Source organism: Musa acuminata, chromosome BXJ1-4 (genome assembly GCF_036884655.1).
Source record: "Musa acuminata AAA Group cultivar baxijiao chromosome BXJ1-4, Cavendish_Baxijiao_AAA, whole genome shotgun sequence".
NCBI classification, from domain to species: Eukaryota; Viridiplantae; Streptophyta; class Magnoliopsida; order Zingiberales; family Musaceae; genus Musa; species Musa acuminata.
In genome coordinates, this window is record NC_088330.1 from 23,545,359 (window position 1) to 23,570,587 (window position 25,229).

Consider the following 25,229-nt stretch of genomic DNA (forward strand, 5'->3'; position numbering starts at 1 on the left):
CATGCAAATACACGCTGTCTGATAAGACTTGTCAGGGAGCTTCATATTGGATTACCTCAGCCTACGTATGTGAAAGAATCTCAAGTGGTGTTGGCCCAGTTTGACACTTGCAGGCATCTCGTCACTTACAAGGTTAGTAGATTAAACCTAACATGTTTTTAAATTGCAACTTTTACTTCACTGTAGTAGTATTTTATTCTTGCAGGCTGCAAGATTGCATGCAGGCGTTTGGTTGGCCACGAATGGATAATCTTCAAGTCATTTGTGGATGCCATTTGTGCAGGTGAAATAACAGGCTCTACATAACCACAGAGAATGATTTATGGTAACAGTCACACTACAATGATTTCGTTATCTGAAATATTCCAGCTACAATGACATCTCATCCGATCTATAGTATCCTTGTCAGCTGTTTTGATGGATGCAGTTTCTCGTCTAAGAGGAACAATAAGCTCAAACCAAACCAATTCTCCAAATTAGATCCCATGCACTAAATGTTAAGAAGGCCAAATTCCACTGCCTGATTCATCTTTTGGGGAAAAGAAAAAATTTTCATCCAAGAATTGTTCCTAGTTCTTCCAAGACAAAAAACTTAGTCAATTCCTGATGGAGTCATCAATTTATACCTTAAAAATCATGGGCACATGCCATAAAGTGAAAAAACATATCATGTGATGCCATGTCCATATCTATTCTTTGAGGAAAAACTACAACCTTCATGAAATTAGAGTCAACCTACGATCAAACTTTTAGATTCCACAAAGCTAAAAGGTTAGCAAAAATCAACCATGCAAGTATCAAATCGTTTGAACATTATGCCTCCCAAGTTGCAGCACTAGCAGCACTGACTCCCAATAGTGCTCCAACGACACTCTTAACAGTCCGAGGGGGGCTCACTTCCCAAACATTAAAGCAGCTCACCGACTCAACTCCCACTGATGCACTGTTCGCTTGCCCGTATTGACTAAAATACCCTCAACCTTTTACTGATTTCTACATGAGTCAACCATATTTGTAAGTAATGCCAGGGGTATAAAAGACTTATTATCCTGATAAAATAAATCCGGGGTTCAACATAGCGATAAAGTCCTTTCTTTTCCCTTTTTCTTTCCTCCTCTTTAATTTAAATCCCTTCTTTTTGTCTTCTCATCAAGCGATGCTTGCGAAGGCCTCCACCCAGATGTCTTCCTTCTCTTGCTCTTCTTCTAGGGTTCGTTATCTTCCTCCCAGTCTCCTTTTCCTTTCTACTTCTGGTTCTTATCCTTTGATCTGTTGTAATGTATCTTTTGGTGCGGTTTTGATAAGATAGCCTCAGCCTCGGCGCGTTTGAGATCCTTTTCGCGCCAGGAATTGCATGTTTCGGCTCGATTCTTTTTTTCTTGCGATCTCGTTTGTTTTATTCGGATTTTGATGATGCTGAGGCGTCGTGTTCTGGCCGGATCTGATGTGCGTTCCTTAATTCCTGGATTTTATGCTGGATCTAATAGTTTTCGATTTTTCGATGTGGGGGTGTGCTACTTATGGACGTCATTTGTTATGAATTAGTTTTTGTTGGTGATGATTTAGTAGCATGGGGATGGTTCGAAGTGGCACACATTGAATGCTGAGAGGAGGTTTGGTGATGTGGTCTAGCTTTGTGTTATTGCGATCGTGGGTGTCGTGTTAGTATCAGATATAAAGACTGTGAGTTAGAATTCCAAGTGTATAGAGATGATTAACTCAGATTACCTGAAACCAAATTGTCTACATTGTTGGGAAGCGTAGGAATTCGACTCAAGGATCATGCATCCGTTGTTTTTCAGTACTATAGACTATTGTATCACAAGTATTAATCCTATAGAAAGGTGACTGGTGTGTGCCCCTAGTTTTCATCTTGAACCATAGAAATTGCAAAGTGCTGTTTCCATCTCTGTTCTATGGATTTTCCTCATTCTCTTAGCTTATTCTTTTTTCTGCTTGCTGATTCTAATGTGATGAATTAAGCATTATTTGTGAATTATTTAAGTTCTCTTTTGTAGGTAAGAGGACAACCATGCATGTGGCCAAATATGAGAAAACAATGGTTTGGGAAAAATTTACTATATGGCTTTGGAACCCTGATCGTCAGTCCTATAAAAATTTTGCGTGGGGTGAACCAGTTTTTGGGTCTCCCCCCTTTCTTTTGCAACATTACTTGTATGTCATCCTCATTACAAATTGAGTTGGTGAGTGTTTGATGTCTTTGGATCTCTATATTTTACGTGCTTTTACATTACTATCTTGCACTAAACTACTGAATTAAACTATAGCCGATGAAACTTGTTAATATGAGTTACTTTGACAATCCCCTCACATTAAGATTTGCAACAACACAAGCATATTCTCCAGATATTTGGAGTCAGCTGCATGTTTCTTTTTTCATGGAATCTTTTTTGCCATTGAGCGCTTGTTGAGAACAGTAACACAAGTTAACCTAATAGCTATCAGTTCCCTTTCATATGCCAACTTTAGAAGTTATCTTTATGGTCATGAATCTACCACATTCTTTAGCTTACTAGTTGTATTTGGATAATTTTTCTGTTACTTAATAGAAGAAAAAACAGTGAGGACCTTTTATCATCACATAGCACTATTGGTTGCAATGTCCTTGGACAATGCCAAGGTGGGCACATTTTTTTTGTGATTGACCAAGTCTTTGGTCTTTCTGTCTAGGGTATTCAAAATCTTACTCGGTAGGGGTTACGAAAGAAGATTCTGTATGAGTAGATCTTTTATTGTTCAGATAGTATTCAACCAAAATTTTTTGATTTACTAGTTAGATATTAAAAATAGAAATTTTGCCAAGTAAGATGATTTAGCCTTTTGTATGATGGGTATTGGTGCTAGCTGTCATATTAACAGGGAAAAAGGTATACATGAAAAAGAATGGTAAGACATCTGTCTGGAACCTTATCCAATTTGAATATCTATTGAGCTTTCTGTATCCTAGAGACATGTTGCGTAGAATCAGATTACAATTCATTATTTTTTTGCTCTATGTTGAGGGAATATTGATACCTTCAGTAAATTTTGTAATAGTTGAATAAAGTTCCTGATAGTTTAAGAGAGTTATTTGGTTGTTTTGGCTTCGAGAAAGAATGATAAATAATCCTGATCTATAAATAATTTTGAAGTGCTCTAAATAAGCCTTATATCTTATAGATTGAGAGTGAGCGTTGATATCATGGCAGAATTTCTCCTTGTGATCTAGGTGACTAGAATTTGGGTTAGAAAACAGTGATTATGCTTCCAAGGGCAAAGCTATGTAAATTGATCTTCCCCAAATCCATCATTTGTGGGAGCCTTGTGTATTAAGCTGTCTCTTTATAAATATTATGGATTAATAGAACAAATTGTTCTGATTTTACACCCTTCATCTTAACATTCTGCATAAGGAAAATGAAGAAGTCATGGACAGCAATGGTCATCTTGTGACAGTTTGTACAACTTAGCCTACTTAATAATGCTTTATCTAGAAGATGATGTTGTCTTCCCAGTTTCATGATTTTGATAACCTTTTAAAATATGATCAAGTGGGGGGTAGCAAACGCATACTTTAGTCCAATTTATAAAGAAATGGTTGTATATAATGCTGAAATTTGTTCTCTGTGTCTGTTACAAACTACTATTTGCAAAGCTGCCTCTGTATGTCTGCATTTAAGTTTTGTATATCTCAGCCTGTGGCAATCTTGTGTTTTCATACCATGGCTCAGCCAGTGTCCTCACTTTTCTTTTGGTGTTAATGTGTCCCACATTTTTTTCAGGTGCCGTGCCTTCAAGATAATTATGCATATCTTTTGCATGACATAGATACAGGTACAGTTGGAGTCGTTGATCCTTCTGAAGCCGCACCTGTTATAAATGTGCTGGAACGCAGAAATCAGAACTTAACTTACATACTTAATACTCATCATCACTATGATCATACTGGTGGAAACTTGGAGCTGAAAGCAAGGTATGGTGCAAAGGTATGATGGTAGACGATTTCTTTTTCCATGTGATTCTGGGACTGAAATAGACTCTACCAATATAAACCTCTTTTCTTTTGTCATTGTCTCATTGCCTTTCTGATTTATCTGGAAAAAATGATTTATTGTCTCTGTAATTTAGCAAATATCTATGTCTTTGTGGTTTCTTTATTATTTTGATATACAGTTGTCATAGTTTTAGGAACCCTTCACTTAAGTTGATTTGTATTGCTAGTCACAGAACAATCAGACAATTACTACAGCTGAGTTATGCATGAAATAACAGAGGTTGTAGTATTTGGGAATTCAATTTTGGTCAATTATCTCTGCATAGCTGGAAATTCCTTTCAAACGATTAAGTTGTGAAATTGATATTTCACTAGGAGAGAATGATGAAGTTTCCCTAGGAGAATGCGAAAAGATATTGAGATCATGCATTATTTCCCATACGACAGATTTTTGGTCAATTATACCCAGAACATGTATCTGGCAGCATAGTCTTTTGATTGCCAATTATTGTCATATTGGAGTTATAACCTTCTGTTTGAAATTGTTGGAAGTGGATGGAACACATCAATGGTTTGTTTTTTTTTTCCGCATTTCTCACTACTATAGCATCTTAATAATTCATTTAGATAGAAATCTAATTTAAATGTGACAAGAATGGGAATGGCTGACATTTCAATTATTGTCATATTGGAGTTATAACCTTCTGTTTGACATTGTTGGAAGTGGATGGAACACATCAATGGTTTGTTTTTTTTTTCCGCATTTCTCACTACTATAGCATCTTAATAATTCATTTAGATAGAAATCTAATTTAAATGTGACAAGAATGGGAATGGCTGACATTTCAACTTAGTTTGGGAAATAGATGATCTTGTGTACTCTAAAAGCATGCATTTGCTGGAAGTGCAAGTTTGCAACTAATATTTTGATAAAGTTATTTTTGGCTAGTTCTTGACTTCAGTATGCTAAAATTAGGTTATTGGTTCTGCTAAAGACAAGGATAGAATTCCTGGCATAGACATATCCCTACATGATCGAGAAACGTGGATGTTTGCAGGCCATGAGGTGCTCGTGATGGAAACTCCTGGTCACACAAAAGGTCAAATCTATTTGATCATTTGAATGTACAGCATTTAATTATTTTGCTATTTTCTTCCTTGCAGAATTTTGGTCAGATTAGCCTCTTTTTCTTTCATTTCATAACTGACATTCTATTTGTTGCTCACTCTTGGTCAGTCTCTGGGAAAGCAATATCTTCACATAAAAATCTTTTGCAAAAGGGGCACTATTGTCATGTATCCAAATATTACAGTATACTTCATCACCAACATATTTTGATTGTCATGATTTGTTATTCAGATAGTGTTTCCATAGTAATACCATTAGCTTTTCATTTTGCTTTTCTAAGAACCATGATTAGTGTCAAAGTTCTAGTTACTTTACTTTTTACCAAAATTCTTTGGTGGTCCAATCATTTATCGGTGTTAGTTCATAATAAAATTTTGCAACTGCTGCAATAACTTTACCAAAATTCTAAGAACCATGGCCAGCATATAGTACAACTGCTGGCCATCCTGTAAGACAACTTTGTCTTCCTTGTGATGATGCAAAATATTCTTAACCATTTTTAAATTTTAACAGGTCATGTGAGCTATTACTTTCCAGGATGTGGAGCAGTATTTACCGGGGATGCCTTATTTAGCTTATCCTGTGGCAAACTTTTTGAAGGAGATCCAGATCAGGTTTTCTTTTGCCAAAATATGTGATTTTGTGTTTGCTGTCACACACCCTATTTCTGTGGCTTTGATGATAAGACTTTTAAAGTGGACAGGCTATAGCAAACTAGTCCATTACGTTTAAAATGGGCAAGAAAAATGGCTGATGCATTCTTAACTTGTTTGTCCTGGAATGTTTACAGATGACAAAATCTATGAATTTTTTCGTTCTCATGATCAATTTGTAAATTAAATACATTGACTAGTTTTTTCTATAGTTCTATATCTGCATATACCTATTGTTCGAGTGTGGATGTGGGGTTCATTTGTGTTAGCATATGTATCTAAAGAATGACTAGTGTTATTGCCTTTAAAAAGATCATATATCAAAAAGAAGCATAAAGTTATGTGCATTGCAAGCAACTTGTGAGTGCCAAATTAAAGTAAATGCACCATGTTGAACTTTGACATAAAACAAATGAGTCATTGACAATTTTGCATTATTTTATCTTGTTTCTATAATGTGCATAACAAGTTGTATTTCTCCTGATGCAGATGCTTTCTTCGCTTCAACAAATAATGTCTTTACCGGATGCCACAGATGTATACTGTGGTCATGAATATACTCTGGTATGAGGTCATTTCTTTTAGTATTTAAGTGACAAGTTGTGGATGCAGTATTGATGTTACTGGTGCTTCTGGCAGAGCAACTCTAAGTTTGCCTTATCTATAGAACCCAACAATCAAGCACTCCAGGAATATGCAGCACATGTTGCTCAGCTACGCAGTAAAATGCTGCCAACGGTAATACTATTAAAACTTAATAGTGATTTTGTCTTTGTTGATTTGAATACAACAGAAATCAAACTATATATGTTGGCTCAGTGGTGTCCTTTTCTTGTCATTCCAGAAAGCCTTTTGATGAGAATTCTGTTTATTTTAAAAGAATGAAAGAACTCATCTTGACTTTGTAACACTTGTTGAATTTGATCATTGACATACTGTGATGTTCTAGATTCCGACAACAATAAAAAGAGAAAAACAGTGTAATCCATTTCTGCGCACCTCCAGTCCTGAGATCCGGCAAAAGTTGAATATCCCCCTTTCTGCAAGTGATGCACAAGCCTTGGGTATCATTCGTCGAGCCAAGGATAACTTTTAGTGCAGTTCTTTCTGTAATAAACACAGGTCTGTATTATTTGGAAACTAATATTCTTTCAAGATCTCTGTAATGTTGCCTAGTTGTGTGTAATATGCTTTTGGTTATATGAGATATTCATCACTTTTCAGATATCATTCAGAGTAAATGTTTTTCTGACATGAAATGAATTCGTTGTCCTCTTGTATATCTTCCCATAGTCTGAGCTTTTGATTATTTGTTGTCGTTTCATTTCCTAAATCCAATTTACTTTCAACTTTACAATAAATTGTCCTAGCTAATATCCCATCGTTCTCTCTCGTTTTCCCTACCTTAAGCTCCCATTCCTTATCATAGTTGTTTCGATTTCATGGGTTCCATCCGGTGATTTGAACGTTCTTGATTTGACTAAGAATATTATTTTTTTCTGCAGAACTCGATGACATTACAATTTGTTGTTTTTAGGATATTATGAGGAGTTTGTACAATGAAAACAACTTACTAGCATGTGCACATGCTTGTTCTATATGGAGGATAAAAAACATTAATTATAAGGCCATGTGGACATTTGTTAATATGTAGCAGAAATGAATGACGATCTGAGAGTTGCATGGTATTAATGAGCCAAGCTTCAAATGAATCTGTCAACCAAAATTTCACCATCAGATACTGTTATTTTGTCTTTTGTCAATCACCCACCCGAGTGCTTCTAAACCTCCACACTTTAAATTTTATAATAATTAACAATTTTATAAGATCTTCGAATTTTAAATTTTATAAACTAAATAATAATATTATAATGCCTTAAATTAATAATTTTGGATGTTAATTAGGAAGATCTTGATATCTTTCAAATAAAACATGATACAATTCTATTTTTTTTTAACCTTATCTTAGGTCTAAATATTTAAAAAAAAATTATAATATTTATAATCATATATGATGGAGAAATGTTGACAAAAAAAAATAGATGTTTTCCAGTTATAGGATTTTTAAATGGAGTTACAGTATTTTATTTTTTTTTCAGTAATAAAAAAAATTATAAATCAAATTTATATGCTATTTCCAATATTTGCAATTTCCTCCTTGTCAATTGTGAGTTCCCCAGAAACAACCCCTTCTGAAAACCACGCCACGGCTCAACCAAGGGGACGGAAAAGGGCTGCCTTTTAAGAGGGCATTTCCTCCGCCGAAGAAGAGCCCTCTCGAAGCAACAACTCCCTTCCTCATCTCTTGGCTTCTCACTCTCGTCGGCGATCCTTGTAGGAAGTTCCGTCGCGAATTTGAGAGAGCAGAGGAGAGAGGCAAATCCAGAACCCTCATCGAAGCCCTAGCCCTCGATAGGTAGATAGAGAGAGATAAATAGGATGGACGCCATCAGGAAGCAACTCGACGTGCTCATGGGCGCTAACCGCAACGGGGACGTGACGGAGGTGAGCCGCAAGTACTACGACCGCGACGTCTGCCGCCTCTTCTTGGCCGGCCTCTGCCCCCATGACCTCTTCCAGCTCACGGTGCCTCACCTCACCTTCCTGAAACCCTACTCTTGGATGCTTGTACATTCAAATATGGATTCTGAATCTGGAGCTGTTGGTGTGATGTTAACAGCGAAATGAAGTCGCAAGCTCTGTTTACTGACTGTTCTTGCATGATTTTTCTTCCTTCCATTTTGGTGTCAAAAATCCTTTGTTTCCATTTGATTTTGTGTTTTATGAATGTTCGTTACTAGTTAAGTTTCAAGCTTTTGCCCCTCTTTTGTGATCCTATCTTGTCGTCAGGTGCTTCCAAAGATCTGAAGAATACAACTTGTACTTTGAGCTTGGTTTTTGGTTTATTTTAGCTGGTGTTTTTTTCACATTTCCTGTCGTGTACAATATTGATGTTGCTAACTTGGCAAATGTAAAGTTTCTCCGTCTCTATGCCTTTCTGGGAGAGGAACTATGTGGGGCTTGTAGTTCTTTCTAGCTCGGTGTGTATTGTTGATATGATGACTTAAGATGAGAGAATCGTAGCCCTATTTGACTTTCATGATGTCTATCATATTGTGATTTGTTTTCTGTCTTCTGATATTCCATTTTCATGATTGCGATGTCATGGCTTGTTCACAGCGGCAGTTGGTATTATCTCGATCTTTTTTAACTTGGTTTACCTTCCAAGGTGTGCTGCTGAGTGCTGATTTTTATGCCTGCACTTAAGGCTTTGAAATTTAAAACTACTTATATACGTTCTTTCACTAATAAAGCTGTACCAATTTGCATCAGAAAATGGATATGGGTCCCTGCCCAAAGATTCACTCTTTGCAGCTCAGGAAGGAGTATCCTTTTTTCTTATTAAATTTCTATATTTTCTTTTACTTTAGATTCGTCAGCACTGATTCATGTAGAACGAGGAATTCTACCAAACAAAGAACCAGAGTGTCCATAACTGTTAATTTCAGATTGGCTATATGATCTCAAAAAACCATTTAGTAACACATTTTTTGTTGAACAAAAGTTTGTGAACTTCCATACAAGATAAATAACCTGCTTTAATATGCTTATGCAACATTCACTTTGTGTGCTTTTAGTGTTGCTTGCCGGTGATTGTTTATCAAGCATTGGTAACCAATTGTCCTGCCTCGGATATGATTCTTGATAGTTAATACTATTGTCATATATTGTAGGTGTTATGTTAGAGATTATAGGTCTAATGTGGATTCTTTGCATTTGCTTTTTCTAATTTACCTTACTAACCTCCTTGTATGTGTGTTAAATATTATGCTAGTGTCACCAGGCAAGGTTCTTAACTCCTTATATAGCTGATCAGTGACTGTTTCTTCGTCATGCTTCATCCTTCAATCATCCACTATCAGATTAATCTCTCTCCATCATTCATACACCTTTTCTGGACAGTCAACACAACTTTAAACAGTCATATCCCCTGTTTGTCTTTCTCAGTTCTTGTTTTATTGCTGCTTTATCTATATATGTAATCTTCTATAGGATTCGTAGGATTCACGACTTGAACATGTATATTTGCTTCTATGAAACATAATTTTGATAAAAAAAATTCTCAAGTATCCTTATTTTCTTTATTGAACACCTTCAGTTGGCAGGATGCAGTCATCTGTCAGGCAGGTAATCCTTGTGGCTGAAGGGGTTTCTTGGTAACTTTCATTTTTATGCAAAACCATATTGGTGGACAACATCTAGCATTCTTAGCTTTGGATGGAAAAAGGAAAAAAGAGATGGGGTTATGAATAGGTTTCTTATGTATCTGTTCTCTGGAGAATCACATTATGAAGATGTATTTTGAGAAGCAGTTCTTGAATTATGAGTTCCTGATGGCTCTTTTGGTGGACAACGCTGAGGCGACGCGACGTCACCTTTATATATATATATATATTCCTTCTCCCACACGTGGTGACGTCGCTTTAAAAAAAGAATATATATATTTACTGTCCGGTAATGGGCGGTCTGTGTACCGGTCAACTGACGAACCGATATGTACCGCCCGGTACAGACTGTCACGGACTTAGCTGGTTTTGCCTAAGTCGTGCGGCACCCTTGCGTGTTCGTCCGCAAAGGTCAGCCTCCCCGAAGTCTCCCATATCCCTTAGGACCCACGAAAGAGAGAACGAGTTAGAAAAAACGCCTCAATCGGGATCCACAAGCAAACATCTTCGAAAAACACTTCATAGACAATGCAAATTACAAACAGACTTTACAAGCTCTGAACAGTTGCACAACAAAGGGTAAAATGGTCCATTACAGACCGAAAATCTCTCGCACGTGTCCACATGACCCAACCTTTATTTACAAGCCTAAAGAGGCCACCAACTCAACTAAAATGGGACTATTAAGCCTTCGGCCGCCCCTCTACATGCTGTACAAGGCATGAACATGCCAAAAGACACGGACATACATAAGCATTACATCAAACATCTTGTTTAGAAGTTTGTCCGTGACATTCTCCCCCACTTATTCCTTCGACGTCCTCGTTGAAGCCTTTGTCGACACTGCAACTCCTCGCCTTTGCTGAGTTTTCAATCTTCTGCTCCAGCTACAATGCGCCTCTTGGCTCCTAGCTGCTCTCCGCTGCTGTTTTTGAGTAGTCGAACCTTTGATCCGCCATGCTGCTTCAACTCACCAATGACTCTAACTCTGGTGTGGGGTTGGCTGAGTTGTGTTGATCCTTGTTGATTCCTGCGGATCCTCCAAATGAAGGAAAAGACCATCCTTACTGCGCCAGTCTCTCAAATTCCTCATGCTACTTGAACTGGGTGGATGCTTGTTGGAGCTTTAACGAGCATCGTCTCGCAAACTTCTGAAGTTTTGGGTCCTTCCTCCACAAAATTTGCTCATTGACTCTTCTTTCACTTAGTTGTCACATCCAAGTAGGTTCGCATCATTTCCGCTTTCGATTGGCATTTCGTTGGGAAATGAAGCGGACAATCTACTCTCAGTAGCACTGATCATCGTTGGTGAGGATTTGACAATTATTGTCTTCCATTATCTTTGAAGGGTCTTTGAACATATACAGAGCTCCTTGCTGGATAGATAAGAGAATTGGGGTACTCGGTTTCGCCCATTCTCTTAAGGGTTGAGAAGGCAAAGGTTACTTGACTTCGCCCGCCTCCTCGAGGTTGTACTCCATGCATCGAGCTGGTTACTGGCCTTCGCCTGCTCTTTGCTCACACTTCTAAAGCACTTGAAGTGTTTGCACTCCTTGCGTTGAGTTAGTTACTGTGATTCACCTTCTCAATGCCATCGAACTTCTGGAATGCAGGAAGTTTTCACCCCAACTTGGAGTAATTCTCTCATAGGTTTGGTCGCCTCTGGGATTGTACCATCTTCTCCATCAACCCTGCCGCATACTCCACTGAGTAACAAAGGTACAGCACCGCGTACTACCTGCTTCGTTCCTTGGTTATGCACTTTTGCATGACCCGAAGTCCTTCACTTTTGGCTATCTTGATGAGAAGCTCATTGACACCGGTCTTACGAAGTTCCTCGGCCTCTGCCCTTCAGCCTTGTCTCGGTACTTGGAGATTGCCTCTGCATGCTCCACCTCCTCGGCCCCTTTCACGACCAAGCGCTCTCCCTCCATGAGAGTAAGGGATCAATGACTTTCACGGAAGTCCCGCCTCTGCAGTACCATGGCGCTGCCATGCCCATGGCCCTACTATCCGTCGCCTCGCATCTGTATCCCTTTTCTTCACGATCAGTAGATATGTCTCTGTGGCACTCCTCTGAGTTCACTTACATTCTGACTGATGCTTGATTTTGGGTAGCTAAGTCCCTCTGGACTCGTCGTCGCTTCCTCGCCCCTTTCGACCCCTTGCTTCAACACCTCTGTATTCTCCAAGCAGTCCGTTTGGTCGATGGAAAGACAGACTGCAACTCCAATGCATGGCCTCTGCCATCACGTTGTAGGATTTGCACCGATTCTGTTCTCCTTAGGTTCCTTGGTAGCAACGTTTGCTTACTCGACCTTGTCCTCTGACTTGTCGGGCTCCCTTAAGCGAATATGAGCTCTGGAGCAGTCCAACTCTCCAGCTGCTTCGATCATACCTCTGCATGATCAAGTCCCTCCCATGGAACTCACTGGTACTTGCATTCAAACTTTTCCCTTGGTGGAATACAACCCCCATATGCTGATGACCAAGATTTTCATCCGATGCAAAATTCGATGCACGCACGGAAGACCCGCCTCTGCGATACCATGACCTTCACTCCTTGAATCCATAGCCCTTCTTGCCGTCGTGTTGTTCACCGAAGTGGAGCTTCTAGTAGCTCCCGATCATACCTCCATGTGATCTAGTCCCTTACGGGTCTAGATCGTGTGTATCGTATTGCCACGAATTGTTCCACCACGATCCGCTGCACCATGTCGCCTCCTGGTGACATCTCCATTGCATTCTGATCCTTGTGGAATAAACTCGAATTGTGAACCCTCCATGTGTGGCCTCTGCTAATACATCGCAAGGTCTCTTCCACCTTCGATTTTGTTCGCTCCTTTGGCAATCGACCTTCATCCACCCACTCTTGGGTCACACCTAGATGAAGCACCGCTCTAGGACAGTCCGTCGCCTAGTAGCTTCCGAAGTCCACCGACTTCACTATAGTTTGCCACCATTGTCTGGATCTTGGGCCTCTGCCCCTACCAGCACAATCTCCGCTGCGCACCACTTCCTTCATGGCAACTTGAATGGCAACACTATGGCATATTCTTCAAGAGTACCCACCTCTGCGTCCTCTTGCCCCGTGCTAAGGCCTTCTGAACTCAACTTCGCCTCCGCAAATTGAGTCGCCTTAGTTCCTCCATCAAATGCTCCTCCGAGATAAGGTGCATGTGCCCAGAAGCTCCCTTCGTCTTTGGCACCATGCAAGATGAGTCCGCTCCGTCAGAATGAAGGACCCATGGAACAACATGATTCTACTCTTGCCTCTGCAAGAGTTCATGTCCTTGACCTCTGTCTAAGGAAAGCACTGTGCCTCCGCTCCATGTTCCAACTTTTATGCTGGCTCCCTTCATGCGGCTTGGGTACTTCGCCAAGTTACACCCAAGTTGCTCCGCTCCTCGTTTTTGCATTGAGTCGATGGTGGCCGTCGCGCCCACCATTTCACGGGTCAGCCCTCCCTTGAGTCCGATCTCCACATCGACTCCAAGTGTGCCTTCATTTAAGTTGCTTTGGGTCGCTCCCCCACTTGATCTTGCAATGCATCCACCAATGCATTCTCTCAAGCGAGATCATACGACGACTCCTTGCTGCTTGCTCAGTCCATTGAGCTTCGTGGAGTTGTTGTTTATTGAGGTACTCCTCCTCAACTTGTGAGGTCTGTCCCACATGATTCTCCCTCTGGAGAGCCGGGACTTATCCCTCCTGGATAACTATCCTGTTGGAGCAACATCTCTCTTCGTTTCGGAGACCACCATCCCCTTGGACTACTCCAATCTACTGAACAAACTGTGCATTGTTCTACCTCCTGCAAACGCACTTGCTAGATTGCGACTCCCCGTCAATACAACCCCCGCTGCACCCCTCAAGGCCTAGCAACATGCTGAACTCGTTGCACACTTCAGCCTCCTACGGACGTATCCTTCACATGCCGAAGAGAAAGTTTCAATGCTCAATGGCGCCGAGTTTCAGTCGCCTTGGGATGGCCACGAACATTCCATCGTCCGCATACATGCCCATGCATGAGTACCAAATTCTTCGTGTTAGCAATTCCCCTCACCTCTGTGAGCTTTGCATAACTCTTTTGGTCGTTGAGCAACTCATTCCACTTTGCATGGTCTCATCCTTTACCAAGCGCCTCGCTTGTATTGAGCACCATCAAGTATAGTTGTCAACGTTGAGCCGTAGCTCAAACTCAGCCATCCCAACCTTTGTGCGCTCCGCATTCTTCCAAGCTTGTCTGTTCTCGTGGTGCCTCTTGCGCGAAGGGTTGGCCATTCCTCTGAATGCCAATGTCAGATGCCCGCTCCTCCGAGCGACTCCTTTTCCCTACATCTCCATGCCCGTTTTCCCCCAAACGGTCGCGCGTGTGCTGACTGCCCTCAACGCAGGCCCGCTAGGTCCCCCACGTTTGCATGCTAAGTGTTTCTATGAGTGCTTGTCCCGCTCTGATACCATTTGTCACGGACATAGCTGGTTTTGCCTAAGTCGTGCGGCACCCTTGTGTGTCCGTCCGCAAAGGTCAGCCTCCCCGAAGTCTCCCATATCCCTTAGGACCCACGAAAGAGAGAACGAGTTAGAGAAAACGCCTCAATCGGGATCCACAAGCAAACATCTCCGAAAAACACTTCATAGACAATGCAAATTACAAACAGACTTTACAAGCTCTGAACAGTTGCACAATAAAGGGTAAAATGGTCCATTACAGACCGAAAATCTCTCGCACGTGTCCACATGACCCAACCTTTATTTACAAGCCTAAAGAGGCCACCAACTCAACTAAAATGGGACTATTAAGTCTTCGGCCGCCCCTCTACATGCTGTACAAGGCATGAACATGCCAAAAGATACGGACATACATAAGCATTACATCAAACATCTTGTTTAGAAGTTTGTATGTGACAGGACGGTATTATTTGAAACTGTATACCTTGATATGTATGTATATATATATATATATATATATGTATATGTATGTATGTATATATATATGTATATGTATGTATGTACATACATATGTCAATAGGTTTTTCATTTTTGTATCCTGTTCTTATGCATACATGCATATTGCATATATGAGTCTTTCGTCCTAAATATAAAAATTCTACACTATTGTATGCATACACATACTAGCATACATGCATACTTTTCTAAATATATGGAAATTTTTGTGTTCCTGGAAGGTCAGAACCACCATTAATTAGAAACTTTGATTATTAGATTCCTTTTGTTGTTTGCTACAGAAGCTCTACACTTGTATTGTCTTCCTAAATTCCCCATAGATATGAAGAAGCAAAAGCAAAAGGCGATCATAATTTTGATCGAGAACTTGAAGATATGATTGAAAGACTCATTGTTGAATGCGAAAGGAAAATTCAAAGAGCTCTCAAGCGTCTTGAGGAGGAGGATGCTAAGGCTGCTATAGCAATATCTGTATCCAATGTTACTCAGGTATTTATTTATTTCTTTTATATGCATAATGATAATTTCTCTAGCATCTGGCATAAGTTTCTCTAATGATTTTTATCCTGTTAAATTGAAGACACCTGAAGTCATGGAATTGTCAAGGCATATAAAGGAGAAATTGAAAGAAGCTGATGCTTTTGGTAATTTTTTTTTACTGTCCATAGAAAATAATTTCTGTAATTTGTGTTTGAATCTATCTTTTTGTAGGAGAACTTATGCTGTAATTTTAGTTACTTCAGTTATTGGATTAATGGTTGCCTTTGTAGAGTACATTTCCTGCTTATTAGTTATAGCCAAAGAAGCCATAGTAACTTGTTTAAATCTTGTCTATGATGCTTTTATTTTATTTGTAAAACAATTTATTCCACCATTTAGAGATGTAGTTATTAACTTCGTAATATCTTGTCAGCTTTCAGGCATGAAATGTAACAAACAATTTTATAATCAAAACTTGAGTAGTTTAGAGGCTAAACTTTAGACCATGGTTTCAAACACCAGTTGAACCAGTCTGGACCATGGTATTTACTGGTTTTTGCTGATCTTATGTGGTGGAGGCAACTAGGGTGCCTAGTTGGTAGTTGAGCAGGTCTGTCATGGACATGTTGGCACAAACATGCCGTCTTGTTGTAAACCATTCTGTTGTAACATGTTGATCTCTTTTTACAGATCCAGAGGCCCTTGTTTGTTTGTCTAATATCTATTATGCCACTGTATGGATCTTCTGAAATAATATTAGAAATAAAAAATGATAAAAATAGGAATGGATTTAAAAATGCCAATGATACATTTGTATAATCATCTTCCTACCATGACTCATTACCCATTTTTGCCCCACCCGAATTGGGCAAACTGATTGCGAGAGAGAAAAGAGATGGAGGGAGACTGGTGTTTTGTTTTTTTAGTGGGTTGTTTGGTGGGGGGTAGGCATTTAGAAATTAGCTTCAGATAAAATTTGTAACAAAGTTGGGTTGATACACTGGTTGAAGTTTTAAGTTTTGCATATATATGCTAATACTATGTGAGCTTCGTTGGGTTCCTCAACTTCGGTTTGTGTCAGGTTGCCCTATCCCTTAGATGAATCCCAACTTAATTCAGCTCGTATCAGGATTTTGCAACCCAAGTTTTGTGATATCTTGAATAGGCCCAGCTTGCAGCAGGTTGGCTCATATTGAATCCAGGCTAACCTGTCATCTTTGACATGAAATTCATAAAAATTGTTTTCCTCTGCTCTACAAAGTCATTTTATAATTGTTTCATTGCAAATAACATTGCGATGCTTATCTTTTTCTTTTTCTTGTATGCCTGTGCTCTCAAGTTTTTGATAAATTGTCAAAGAATGACACTTTTTCTGATGCTTTTCATTCTCTTGTTATTCCTAATGTAGCTTATGCTTAACACCATATTGCTTACTAATATAACATATAGATTAATAATTGTTGTTACATGTTGCTTAAGTTAAATAATAGGGTTTTGTTTCCAGATTTTGAAGGAAAAACTGATAGTAAAATACGGGTTCTAGAAGTGGTGGAGGAGCTCAAAGCCCAGAGAGCTGACAAACAGGTATGATTCCAGAGTCATTCCATAATAGATTTATGTGGCATTATTCTGCAAAGTCAATCTGTAGTAACTTTGTGTTATGCGGTACTAGGTTATGATGTTTCTGATTACTTCTTTTTTAAGCTTATTAATTTTGGTGCAATGGAGTGATAACTTCTTGTTTTCAGTGCAGGCAATTCTTCTACTTGATGCTTTTAACAAAGATAGGGCTTCTTTGCCGCAGCCAAATCAAAATCCTCCTCAATTAGCAACTCTGTCTGTTCTCAATCCTCCAGATCCTCGTACACAAGAAATGATCAATGAAAAACTTAAGAAGGCAGAAGATCTTGGTAAATCACTCTTTAGTTACTGATGCTGAATTGCTATTTTTCAACATGTACTTTAAGTTTGGATGGCTCATATTGCATTTCTCAGTATGAATGGATAGTTCTCAATGTGACCCAGAAAGAAGTTTAGAGGGGAATGTCAATGTGCTACTGCAAGTTGTCCATGTTTCAAGCTTTGCTATCTGTTTTTGAAATCAGAGGCTTTTGAGTATATTTACAGCCTTCCACTACCACTTGGTTGGTGGGAACAATCTGTTGGAAGACTATGATGCCCTGACATTCCAAGCTCATCCTATCTTACTATAGGAAAACCATTCCTCTAGAATGCAGGCATTTGTTCTTGGCATAGTGAAGTTTTTGATTGGTTTGACATATTCAATTGGATAACTATGGCTTCACACTTGCCATTTCATAGCTTTAGCTGTCAGAGATACTGGGAAAATTTCAGTAATGGCTACAGAACCTAAGTTTTCACAGGCTATTTGAGGCAGAAAGTTCACTGTTACATATTAATATCTAATAGCAGTAAATTTATTTCAGGGATTAATGCTTACTTCCTTTTGGGTGGTCTTATTCAAAACGTCAACCGTAGCTATAAAAGTGAAAATTGATTGGTGTTTTACTTTAAATTATAGTTTTGTTTCTCAACTCAGGTCAAAATATCATAGATACTTGTCCAAGATTGTCATGACATTCCACTGATGTGGTATACATGCAAGGTTCACAAATTTGTGTAATCGGTCAGGGTTCAGACGGGTATTGTACCAGTGTACAAGCATCAAAATTCGATGTTTATCAAGTTTCAGAAAAAACCATGAATAAAATGAAAAATAAAAGAGAAGAAACTGCCTGGTATTGGACATATACTGACCTATACCAGATGGCACAGACCCTGTTCTGGGCATACCAGGTGGTATAGACCTTGTACCAGATGGTACAGTCCCTGTACCAGATGGGCATGCCAGGTTTACCTTGGTTCACATGCTGATAGGCGATCGGAGCCATAAACACCGTCCATACCATGCTGTACTCGGCAGTATTGCAAATCTTGTATGCAGGTAACATCCATGTGGGCCCACTGGATATTACATAAATTTTTTGTTGGCATGTGGTAATGTGGACTGACAGGGCAACATAAATAGACCAATATGGGTCTCTAACTGGGTGGTATGTGCTCTGTTTAAACCATTCAACGAACTGTGTCTGGAGCCTGGACCATGTTAGTGTTCTATAGGTGCCAGCATATCAATGAAGTATTAATATTACCAGTAAATGCTTGGTTTCCCCTCTGTTTATGTAGCATAAGATTAAAAAACCATGGGCTTTTTTTTGTCATGAGCTAATTTCAGTTAGTTGTGTAGCAACAATCGCCAAATGTTCAGTGGAGCAAATTGTATAATTTAAGTGACACTTTTTGTGGAGAAGTAAAATCACAGGTAGAAAAATTACATTTTCTTCCCTTTTCAATTAATGTTTGTTTTACCCCCTTGAAATAACAGGTGAGAGGGGAATGATAGATGAGGCCCAGAAAGCTCTAGAAGAGGCAGAGGCTCTGAAAAAGGTTTTTCCTCCTTCGTCACTTAAATTATGACCCTTACATGTGTCAACCTGTGATAATCTTGTTTAATTTGTCTACCTGTGAAAACTATGTCTTATGTTATGTTAAACTTGCTTCATTACAACTATGAGTACCTTTTTCTTCAGCTGGGTGGACGGCAAGAGCCTGTTATAGAACCTTCAAAGTATAGTGCTGTTGATGTTCGAATAGTGAGTTCAACTGAACTGAGAAAGCTGTTCTATTATCTCCTTTTTGAAACATGAACTGATATTTAATATTTTTAATATATATGTTTTCTGTATTTAGACATGTAGATATATGCCTCAGTGTAGTTATACTTTTTTATGTTGAGCTACAAACAGGCTCTATCATATGATTGAAGGAATTTAAAGACCTTGGTTATAGATACTTGTTCCTTTTGTGTTTGTCTTCAATAAACTTTATATTCCAATTATCCTGATTGCACCTGGCTTATTGAGATCTCTGCAAACCAAGTATCAGTATGCATATTGTCATCCTGCTCAGCATCTAAGATGAAGAGCTTCGCGGATAGATTAAACAAAATTTTTTGTCTGATTATTATCAATGTAATGTCAATTATCTTAAGTTGTGCAGCTACAACTTTGCTATGTAGGCTTGGTCTTAGTCAAGCCTTTAGAATTGAGAAGTAAAAAGTTATTATATTTTGAAGTTGGTTTTCAGGATGTCAAAAAGGCAGGCCATGCTTGGGACTTTTTGTAGGTGGGATAACAAATGTGCCATTTGTGGTTACAAAATTTTGAATAAGCAATTAATATCACTTTGATGTTATATGGTATCCTACAAGGAGAGGAGAAAAGGAGATTTAATATAATGAGAAGCTGTAATACTCCCAACAGTTCTGGGGGGAAAAGAAGATTACAATTTGTTTTATTATTCCTGCAGAAAGGTAGAGAAAGATACGAAGAGGAGAGAGGGGGGAGGGAGGGAAGGAGATGCACACCCAAGAGAGGTTGAGGACATGCTGCCAAGAGAAATCACTGTTTTCTTTCCCAGTTTCAAATCATTCATTCCCTAACAAGAGAGAACAATCAATTTTTTGATGCATTAGAGATGGGTTGTGTGTTCTCATTAATATAGGAAAAAATGATACAAATAATCAATGAAAAGAGTACCAAATCTGGACCTGACTGATATTTCTCCTTCCTAGACTAGAACTTGCCTATGATTCATGGAATCTGAATTGTTATCTTTTTCTTTTCTCAATTAAAATGATGATAATTGCTCCAATAACTAGAAAAATAGATAAAGAGACCTGAATTAGACCCAATAAGTTTAACTTCAAGACAAGTCACATGTAACCTAACCTTGCAATCAATCTAGTTTCCATTAACTACTGATGTAGTCCTTTTTTCAAGTATGGTTTCGGTAGAGGGAAATCTCAATATGTATGCATAGATGGAGTTAATGCTCATGTTAATGGATTCATGCATTAAATGAAACAAAAACTCCAGTGGATAATTGTATGGTATAATTTGACAAATAGTCCAAATATCACTGTAAGGAGTACGGTATTGGTATGATTTTGTACTAAGTAATGCAAGAGCATAAGATATTTGGAGATTGCTTGGTCATGGCCATTAAAGCAATGAGGTAACAGAAGATTGGCTTTGTGAGTCGGTGGGATGAGAGATTGTATTCTATCAGAGCCAGGGAAAGACTGAATAAATCATGGATTTGTCGGTGGTTAATGATGGAAAGTGAGATACTTTTCCACGTCCATACTAGGAAGGGAAAGAAGAGTCAAACTGAATCCTTCCAAATCAGTTATGAACTCAGGTTCGGATTTGATCATATTCTAATTTTAATCTATTTTTTTTTTTTGGAATAATGTTAGTATCATAAGATGGGTCTTTTGGAGAACTTGGGTTTCTATATGACAACACCCTCATACAATTTTGTCTTGATTTTCTAAATTGATTAAGAAAGAAGAAAGAGAAAGTAAATGAATAAAACGAGGAAAAGAATTACCTAGCCACAAAAAAAAAATAAAGGCAAGATTATTTGCCAAGATGAGTCTGGACACTGGTTTCCCAAAGAAAAAAATAATTTAATCTTGATATGATTGTATTTTTTTGTTTTTAGTTTTCTTATCTTCTCGTACTTGGGGCATTTAAAAGGGCCAAAGGGCTTGTAATGTGATCATTTGTTTTTTTAATAAATGACTTATTCCATAAGATGTGTCAATATGTTCTTTCTTCCAACTTGAGTTCAAAGGATTTGGAATGAGTTCAAGATTTTCTCTCTCTCCCTTTCTCCTCTTCCCCACTAGCTTACAATTTAACATCCACCATTGCCAAGTCTTCTGAATCCCAAACTCGTGGATGCATACCGTTTGTGGAACTACCCTGCATTGAAGACACATGGATCAACATCAACTATTCAATTAAGTCATACTAATCAAAAGGGCGGTCCAGTGTTTCTCTCCTTTCCTAAGAACCAGTTTTCTTTGAATCTTCTATATTTTTTTTGTTGTTTAAATTAAAATTTCTGAGAACCAACATGTTATTCATATCCTCTCTTTTTTGGCCTTTCTTTTCCCTTCCTTACCAACTGTCCTCCTCAAACCCTTCAATCTGACCACTCTTTAGGTTGTCCTACATCAGTTAACAATTACAAATTGTTTGGTTTAAACTTTCTATTGCTTCATTTTAAGGGCTTCATTTATTATCTGTGCTCAATATTTAATTGTCAAATGTCAGATGTATTTTAGCTTTGCCATTCTTAGTTGTTGCTTTTATTTCTCTTAGTTAAGAGAGTTGCTTTTCAGCTTCAACACCTCTTCTCTGTTACTATTGTTGGAAAATTTATTTGCATTTAGATGATCATTTAACCTATAATCCTTGTCTTTATCAAATCAAAAATATAAGAATTGTAACACCATGCGAGTTTCTTTTGCAGACCGATCAGAAGTTGCGTGTATGCGATATTTGTGGAGCATTCTTGAGTGTCTACGACAAGTAATCCTCTCACTTGATCATATAAAAGTTGTAATCATGCTCCTAAAAACTTGAAACCCTTGTGGACTTTGAGCTAGATTTTGATGTATTTATGACTAGTGCACTACCTCCTTGTTACATACTGGCTGTCTGCATTGTATTATGCAAAACAAATATTCTTTTGTAGTCAAAAGAATATATGTTTCGTTGGTCCTTGTATATTAGGAACTTAAGAGATATTAAAATTTTTGTATATGCTAATGAGTCAGTTGTTATTGTATGCTCAGTGATCGTCGCCTGGCTGATCATTTTGGAGGGAAACTTCATCTGGGATATATGCAAATCCGTGAGAAACTAGCAGAACTCCAGGTAACCTTTGCAAATTATCTCCTTGTGTACAATTTTGTACAATTTTTTATTTACTGGATTTTATTCCTTACTGATTCTTAGAATAACTATTCACCTTCTTTAGGTAGATGTTGCAGATGTACACTAAATCCTGAACATGATGTACAGTTACATTTTTTGCCTTTATTTTCCATGTCGATTCAGTTTGTCTTCTTGCTAAATGTCCATGAAGTTCAAATTCTGAACATGTTGTTCAGGTGCTGGTATAATGTTTCACATTCTGCAATAAAGAGTTACACTTAAATTTGGCATCAGTGAGTTTTCTTACCTCGATTGAAAAATCACCATGTGGTTATGTTGAGTTTCTGTCTTCACTTCTTTTACTTGGCTAGCACACTGTGAACTGGGAGGGATCCTTTGAAGTACCAAAGGTGGCCATATATGGACTCAGAGAATCAGTTCTATTCCTTACCTGGACAACTGCAATAAATGAAAGTCTGTAAGCAGATGAGCTGTATGTGATGCATATTAAAATTGGTAGCAAAATGTTCTGTTTGTTCCACTTTAAAGAAATTGCTTATTTTTTCATGACCCTGGCTTTTATTTTGTGATTTGGGGTCTGATGTTGAAAGCAGAAGCTTCTTAACACCTGTTAGGTAACTTATGAGCCATCTTAACTGTCACTGTCTGTCTGGTTTAAGTGTTTCTGAAGCACCTATTTTGATTGGTGGTGAACTTTTAGAATTTACAGTTTTTAATGAGCACCTGTTTTAATTTTGACACTTCCTTCACCTTGTTGTGAATAATAAATGATTATGTGATACAAAGAAATGCTTATTCTCAATGTTGTGTGTTTGCCTAAATGCTGGCATCTAGATTTTTAAATACATTTCTTAGTAGAAATTTGAAAGTCTCTTTTTGAATGCATTATTTCAATGACAATTTTGATTTCAAGCAAAATCTGTCATTGGCTTTATTTTTCTGGTTGACAATTGATTTTAAGACTTCTGTAATCTTTATTCACCTTGTGTCTTGCTATGAGTACTTTCTCAAGTAGGCTATTAGTGTGTTCTTAATTGGGTGAATCTTCATTTCTCTGATAAAATTTCAAATGATGTATCACTGGGAACTAGTTAAAATAATCCTTTTACATATATGGTTTTATCGATGCCTGAAGTGATATGCATGTTTGAAACTATTACAATGTATGTGGAGCAAATTCGAGGGCATTTTTTTGAAGATTATTTATTTTGAATTTCTTTGCTTCTGTTACTTTTGACCATATTGAAACATCATGATTTTGTTGAAATTAATTGGATATGGTCCACTTGTTTTTTCTTAAAACGTCAATGTCTTCACAATTTAGTTTTCCAGGAAGAGAGGGACAAGAAACGAAAGATTGATCGATCTGAAGATGATAGAAGGTATTCTCATTGCTTCTCATGCTTTGAAAAACTAGGTAATGCCATCAATTTACAACTATATTTCTAAATTGATGATTTAGGTCAAAAGAACGGAGTAGGGATCATGACAGGGCAGGAAGCAGAGATCGAGATATAAATAGAGATGTTCGAGGTGATAACCGAGATAGAGGCAGGGAACATGATCGACGAAACAGGGACCATGATCGGCATTATGATAGAGGTCATAGAGACCGAGATAGAGGTTCTGATCGATCTCGCAGCTATGATTCGAGAAGTCGGAGGTCACGTTCTCGCTCCAGGGATCGTGCCAGAGATTATGACCGACATAGGTACTGCTATATACGTGTTTTAAAGTTTGTACTGTTCTGTTTGTCTATTTTCACTAGCTATCGCAATTCAAGAGCTATCATTTAGAATTTGTTGTATGTCATGAGTTGTGTAGCTAAACATAAGATATTGTCGGTGTTGAAGGGCATTGACGTAGAATATGTTTAAAATTATTGTTAATTTAACATGATTTAGTCTAAAAAATGCATCAAGTGATGTTGACCTTGTTCATATCAATAGTAGTTGAGAGTGTGAATATGGAATTAGATCCTTCCCTTGGTTGTGGTGAGAGATTTGGTATGCTTGGCAGATATTAGTCTTTGGAGGTCATCACCAGGTCTTCAAGAACACAGTATGATTTTTTTTCCCTTTTTTCTACAAGGGTAAATATTATGTAAAGGCAGATTCATTTTTCATCCATATTGCATTGCCTGCTATTAGACTCTAGGTAGTAAGTTCTTTTCAATCCTTGTGTTAAGGTTCTAGATAGTCAACACTATGGTCCCTGTAATCTTCAGCCTACCACACTTTTCTTGCCCTGTTTGTTAATAATTGGTTTTTCAATATCTTGAATTAATTATGTTCTTCTCTTTGCAATGTTATCACTGGAATTGTAGCTGATTGATGTCTATTGAGTTGAGATCAAACATCGGGTGATTGGCAATATTTAGAGGTTATTTTGTTATGCTAGTGCAACACTAATTTGCAAGTAAAAAACTAAAGAGGAATCCAGATATATTTTCTATATTATATCGAAGGCTTGTTTTTCATAATCAAAGCTGCTTTTGTCCTATGTGAACATTGTCTTGCTCATAATAGATATATTGTTTTCATTTATTAAAAAAAAAAAAAGACAGCTATCTCAATTTAACATGTTAAAATATTTGTCTTCTTGCTGCAGGCGTCATGATAGGTACTAAAAGTAATTGCTCCAGGATCACTCGAGTGTCAGCCATGGACCTAGTAATGTCTGGATTTATCTATCATTCATGTTGTTGCTGTGATATTTTGTCTTGATCTTGCTGACGAATGTCTGTTGATCTTCTCATGTTCATAGCTGATGGTTGCTACAATTGGGAGTGGATGATGCCTGACTTGGGCAAGCAAAACTGACAAAAATATTCTAGCTTTTGTGATGTTGAAAGATCTTATTAGATCTAACACGAAAGGACTGTAAAAATTGGCTCTCGGAGTATATATATCCTCTGCTTTGTTTCCTCTTTGTGCCTTAGATCTC

General features: G+C 38.1%; 2 protein-coding genes across 11 annotated transcripts; both read left to right on the forward strand.

The window, feature by feature from the left end:
• Positions 1–1,059: 1,059 nt before the first annotated feature.
• LOC135650571 (hydroxyacylglutathione hydrolase 2, mitochondrial-like) lies at positions 1,060–7,003 on the forward strand. 3 transcript variants are annotated; one of them, XM_065170046.1, is made up of 8 exons: positions 1,060–1,210; positions 2,019–2,204; positions 3,783–3,986; positions 4,971–5,094; positions 5,637–5,737; positions 6,266–6,340; positions 6,416–6,514; positions 6,726–7,003. In XM_065170046.1, the coding sequence occupies exons 1-8, from the start codon at positions 1,157–1,159 to the stop codon at positions 6,870–6,872; spliced, it is 990 nt and encodes a 329-aa protein (XP_065026118.1). In that variant the 5' UTR covers positions 1,060–1,156; the 3' UTR covers positions 6,873–7,003. The 3 variants fall into 3 exon arrangements, with proteins under 3 accessions (XP_065026118.1, XP_065026128.1, XP_065026122.1); XM_065170050.1 differs by lacking the exon at positions 1,060–1,210 and adding an exon at positions 1,266–1,446; XM_065170056.1 differs by lacking the exon at positions 2,019–2,204 and having other exon boundaries at positions 1,094–1,210.
• Positions 7,004–7,972: 969 nt separating this feature from the next.
• Positions 7,973–25,209, forward strand: LOC135650581 (uncharacterized). 8 transcript variants are annotated; one of them, XM_065170063.1, is made up of 14 exons: positions 7,975–8,362; positions 9,110–9,162; positions 15,291–15,459; positions 15,551–15,614; positions 16,955–17,034; positions 17,204–17,360; positions 18,857–18,918; positions 19,062–19,124; positions 21,856–21,914; positions 22,181–22,262; positions 23,616–23,665; positions 23,746–23,994; positions 24,894–24,955; positions 25,050–25,209. In XM_065170063.1, the coding sequence occupies exons 1-13, from the start codon at positions 8,216–8,218 to the stop codon at positions 24,910–24,912; spliced, it is 1,254 nt and encodes a 417-aa protein (XP_065026135.1). In that variant the 5' UTR covers positions 7,975–8,215; the 3' UTR covers positions 24,913–24,955; positions 25,050–25,209. The 8 variants fall into 8 exon arrangements, 7 of the variants coding, with proteins under 7 accessions (XP_065026154.1, XP_065026148.1, XP_065026135.1 ...); XR_010501578.1 differs by lacking the exons at positions 24,894–24,955; positions 25,050–25,209 and adding an exon at positions 22,634–22,755 and having other exon boundaries at positions 7,973–8,362; positions 23,746–23,837; XM_065170082.1 differs by lacking the exons at positions 23,746–23,994; positions 24,894–24,955; positions 25,050–25,209 and adding an exon at positions 22,634–22,755 and having other exon boundaries at positions 7,973–8,362; positions 23,608–23,624.
• Positions 25,210–25,229: the final 20 nt, after the last annotated feature.

Excerpts from the sequence above, each read along its gene's own strand:
- LOC135650571 (XM_065170046.1), top strand. The coding sequence starts at position 1,157 with ATGCTTGCGAAGGCCTCCACCCAGATGTCTTCCTTCTCTTGCTCTTCT. Across the intron at positions 2,205-3,782 it reads CCTCATTACAAATTGAGTTG|GTGCCGTGCCTTCAAGATAA; the intron begins GTGAGTGTTTGA and ends CATTTTTTTCAG. Across the intron at positions 5,738-6,265 it reads TTGAAGGAGATCCAGATCAG|ATGCTTTCTTCGCTTCAACA; the intron begins GTTTTCTTTTGC and ends CTCCTGATGCAG.
- LOC135650581 (XM_065170063.1), top strand. The coding sequence starts at position 8,216 with ATGGACGCCATCAGGAAGCAACTCGACGTGCTCATGGGCGCTAACCGC. Across the intron at positions 9,163-15,290 it reads TCTTTGCAGCTCAGGAAGGA|ATATGAAGAAGCAAAAGCAA; the intron begins GTATCCTTTTTT and ends AATTCCCCATAG. Across the intron at positions 19,125-21,855 it reads GTGCTGTTGATGTTCGAATA|ACCGATCAGAAGTTGCGTGT; the intron begins GTGAGTTCAACT and ends TTTCTTTTGCAG.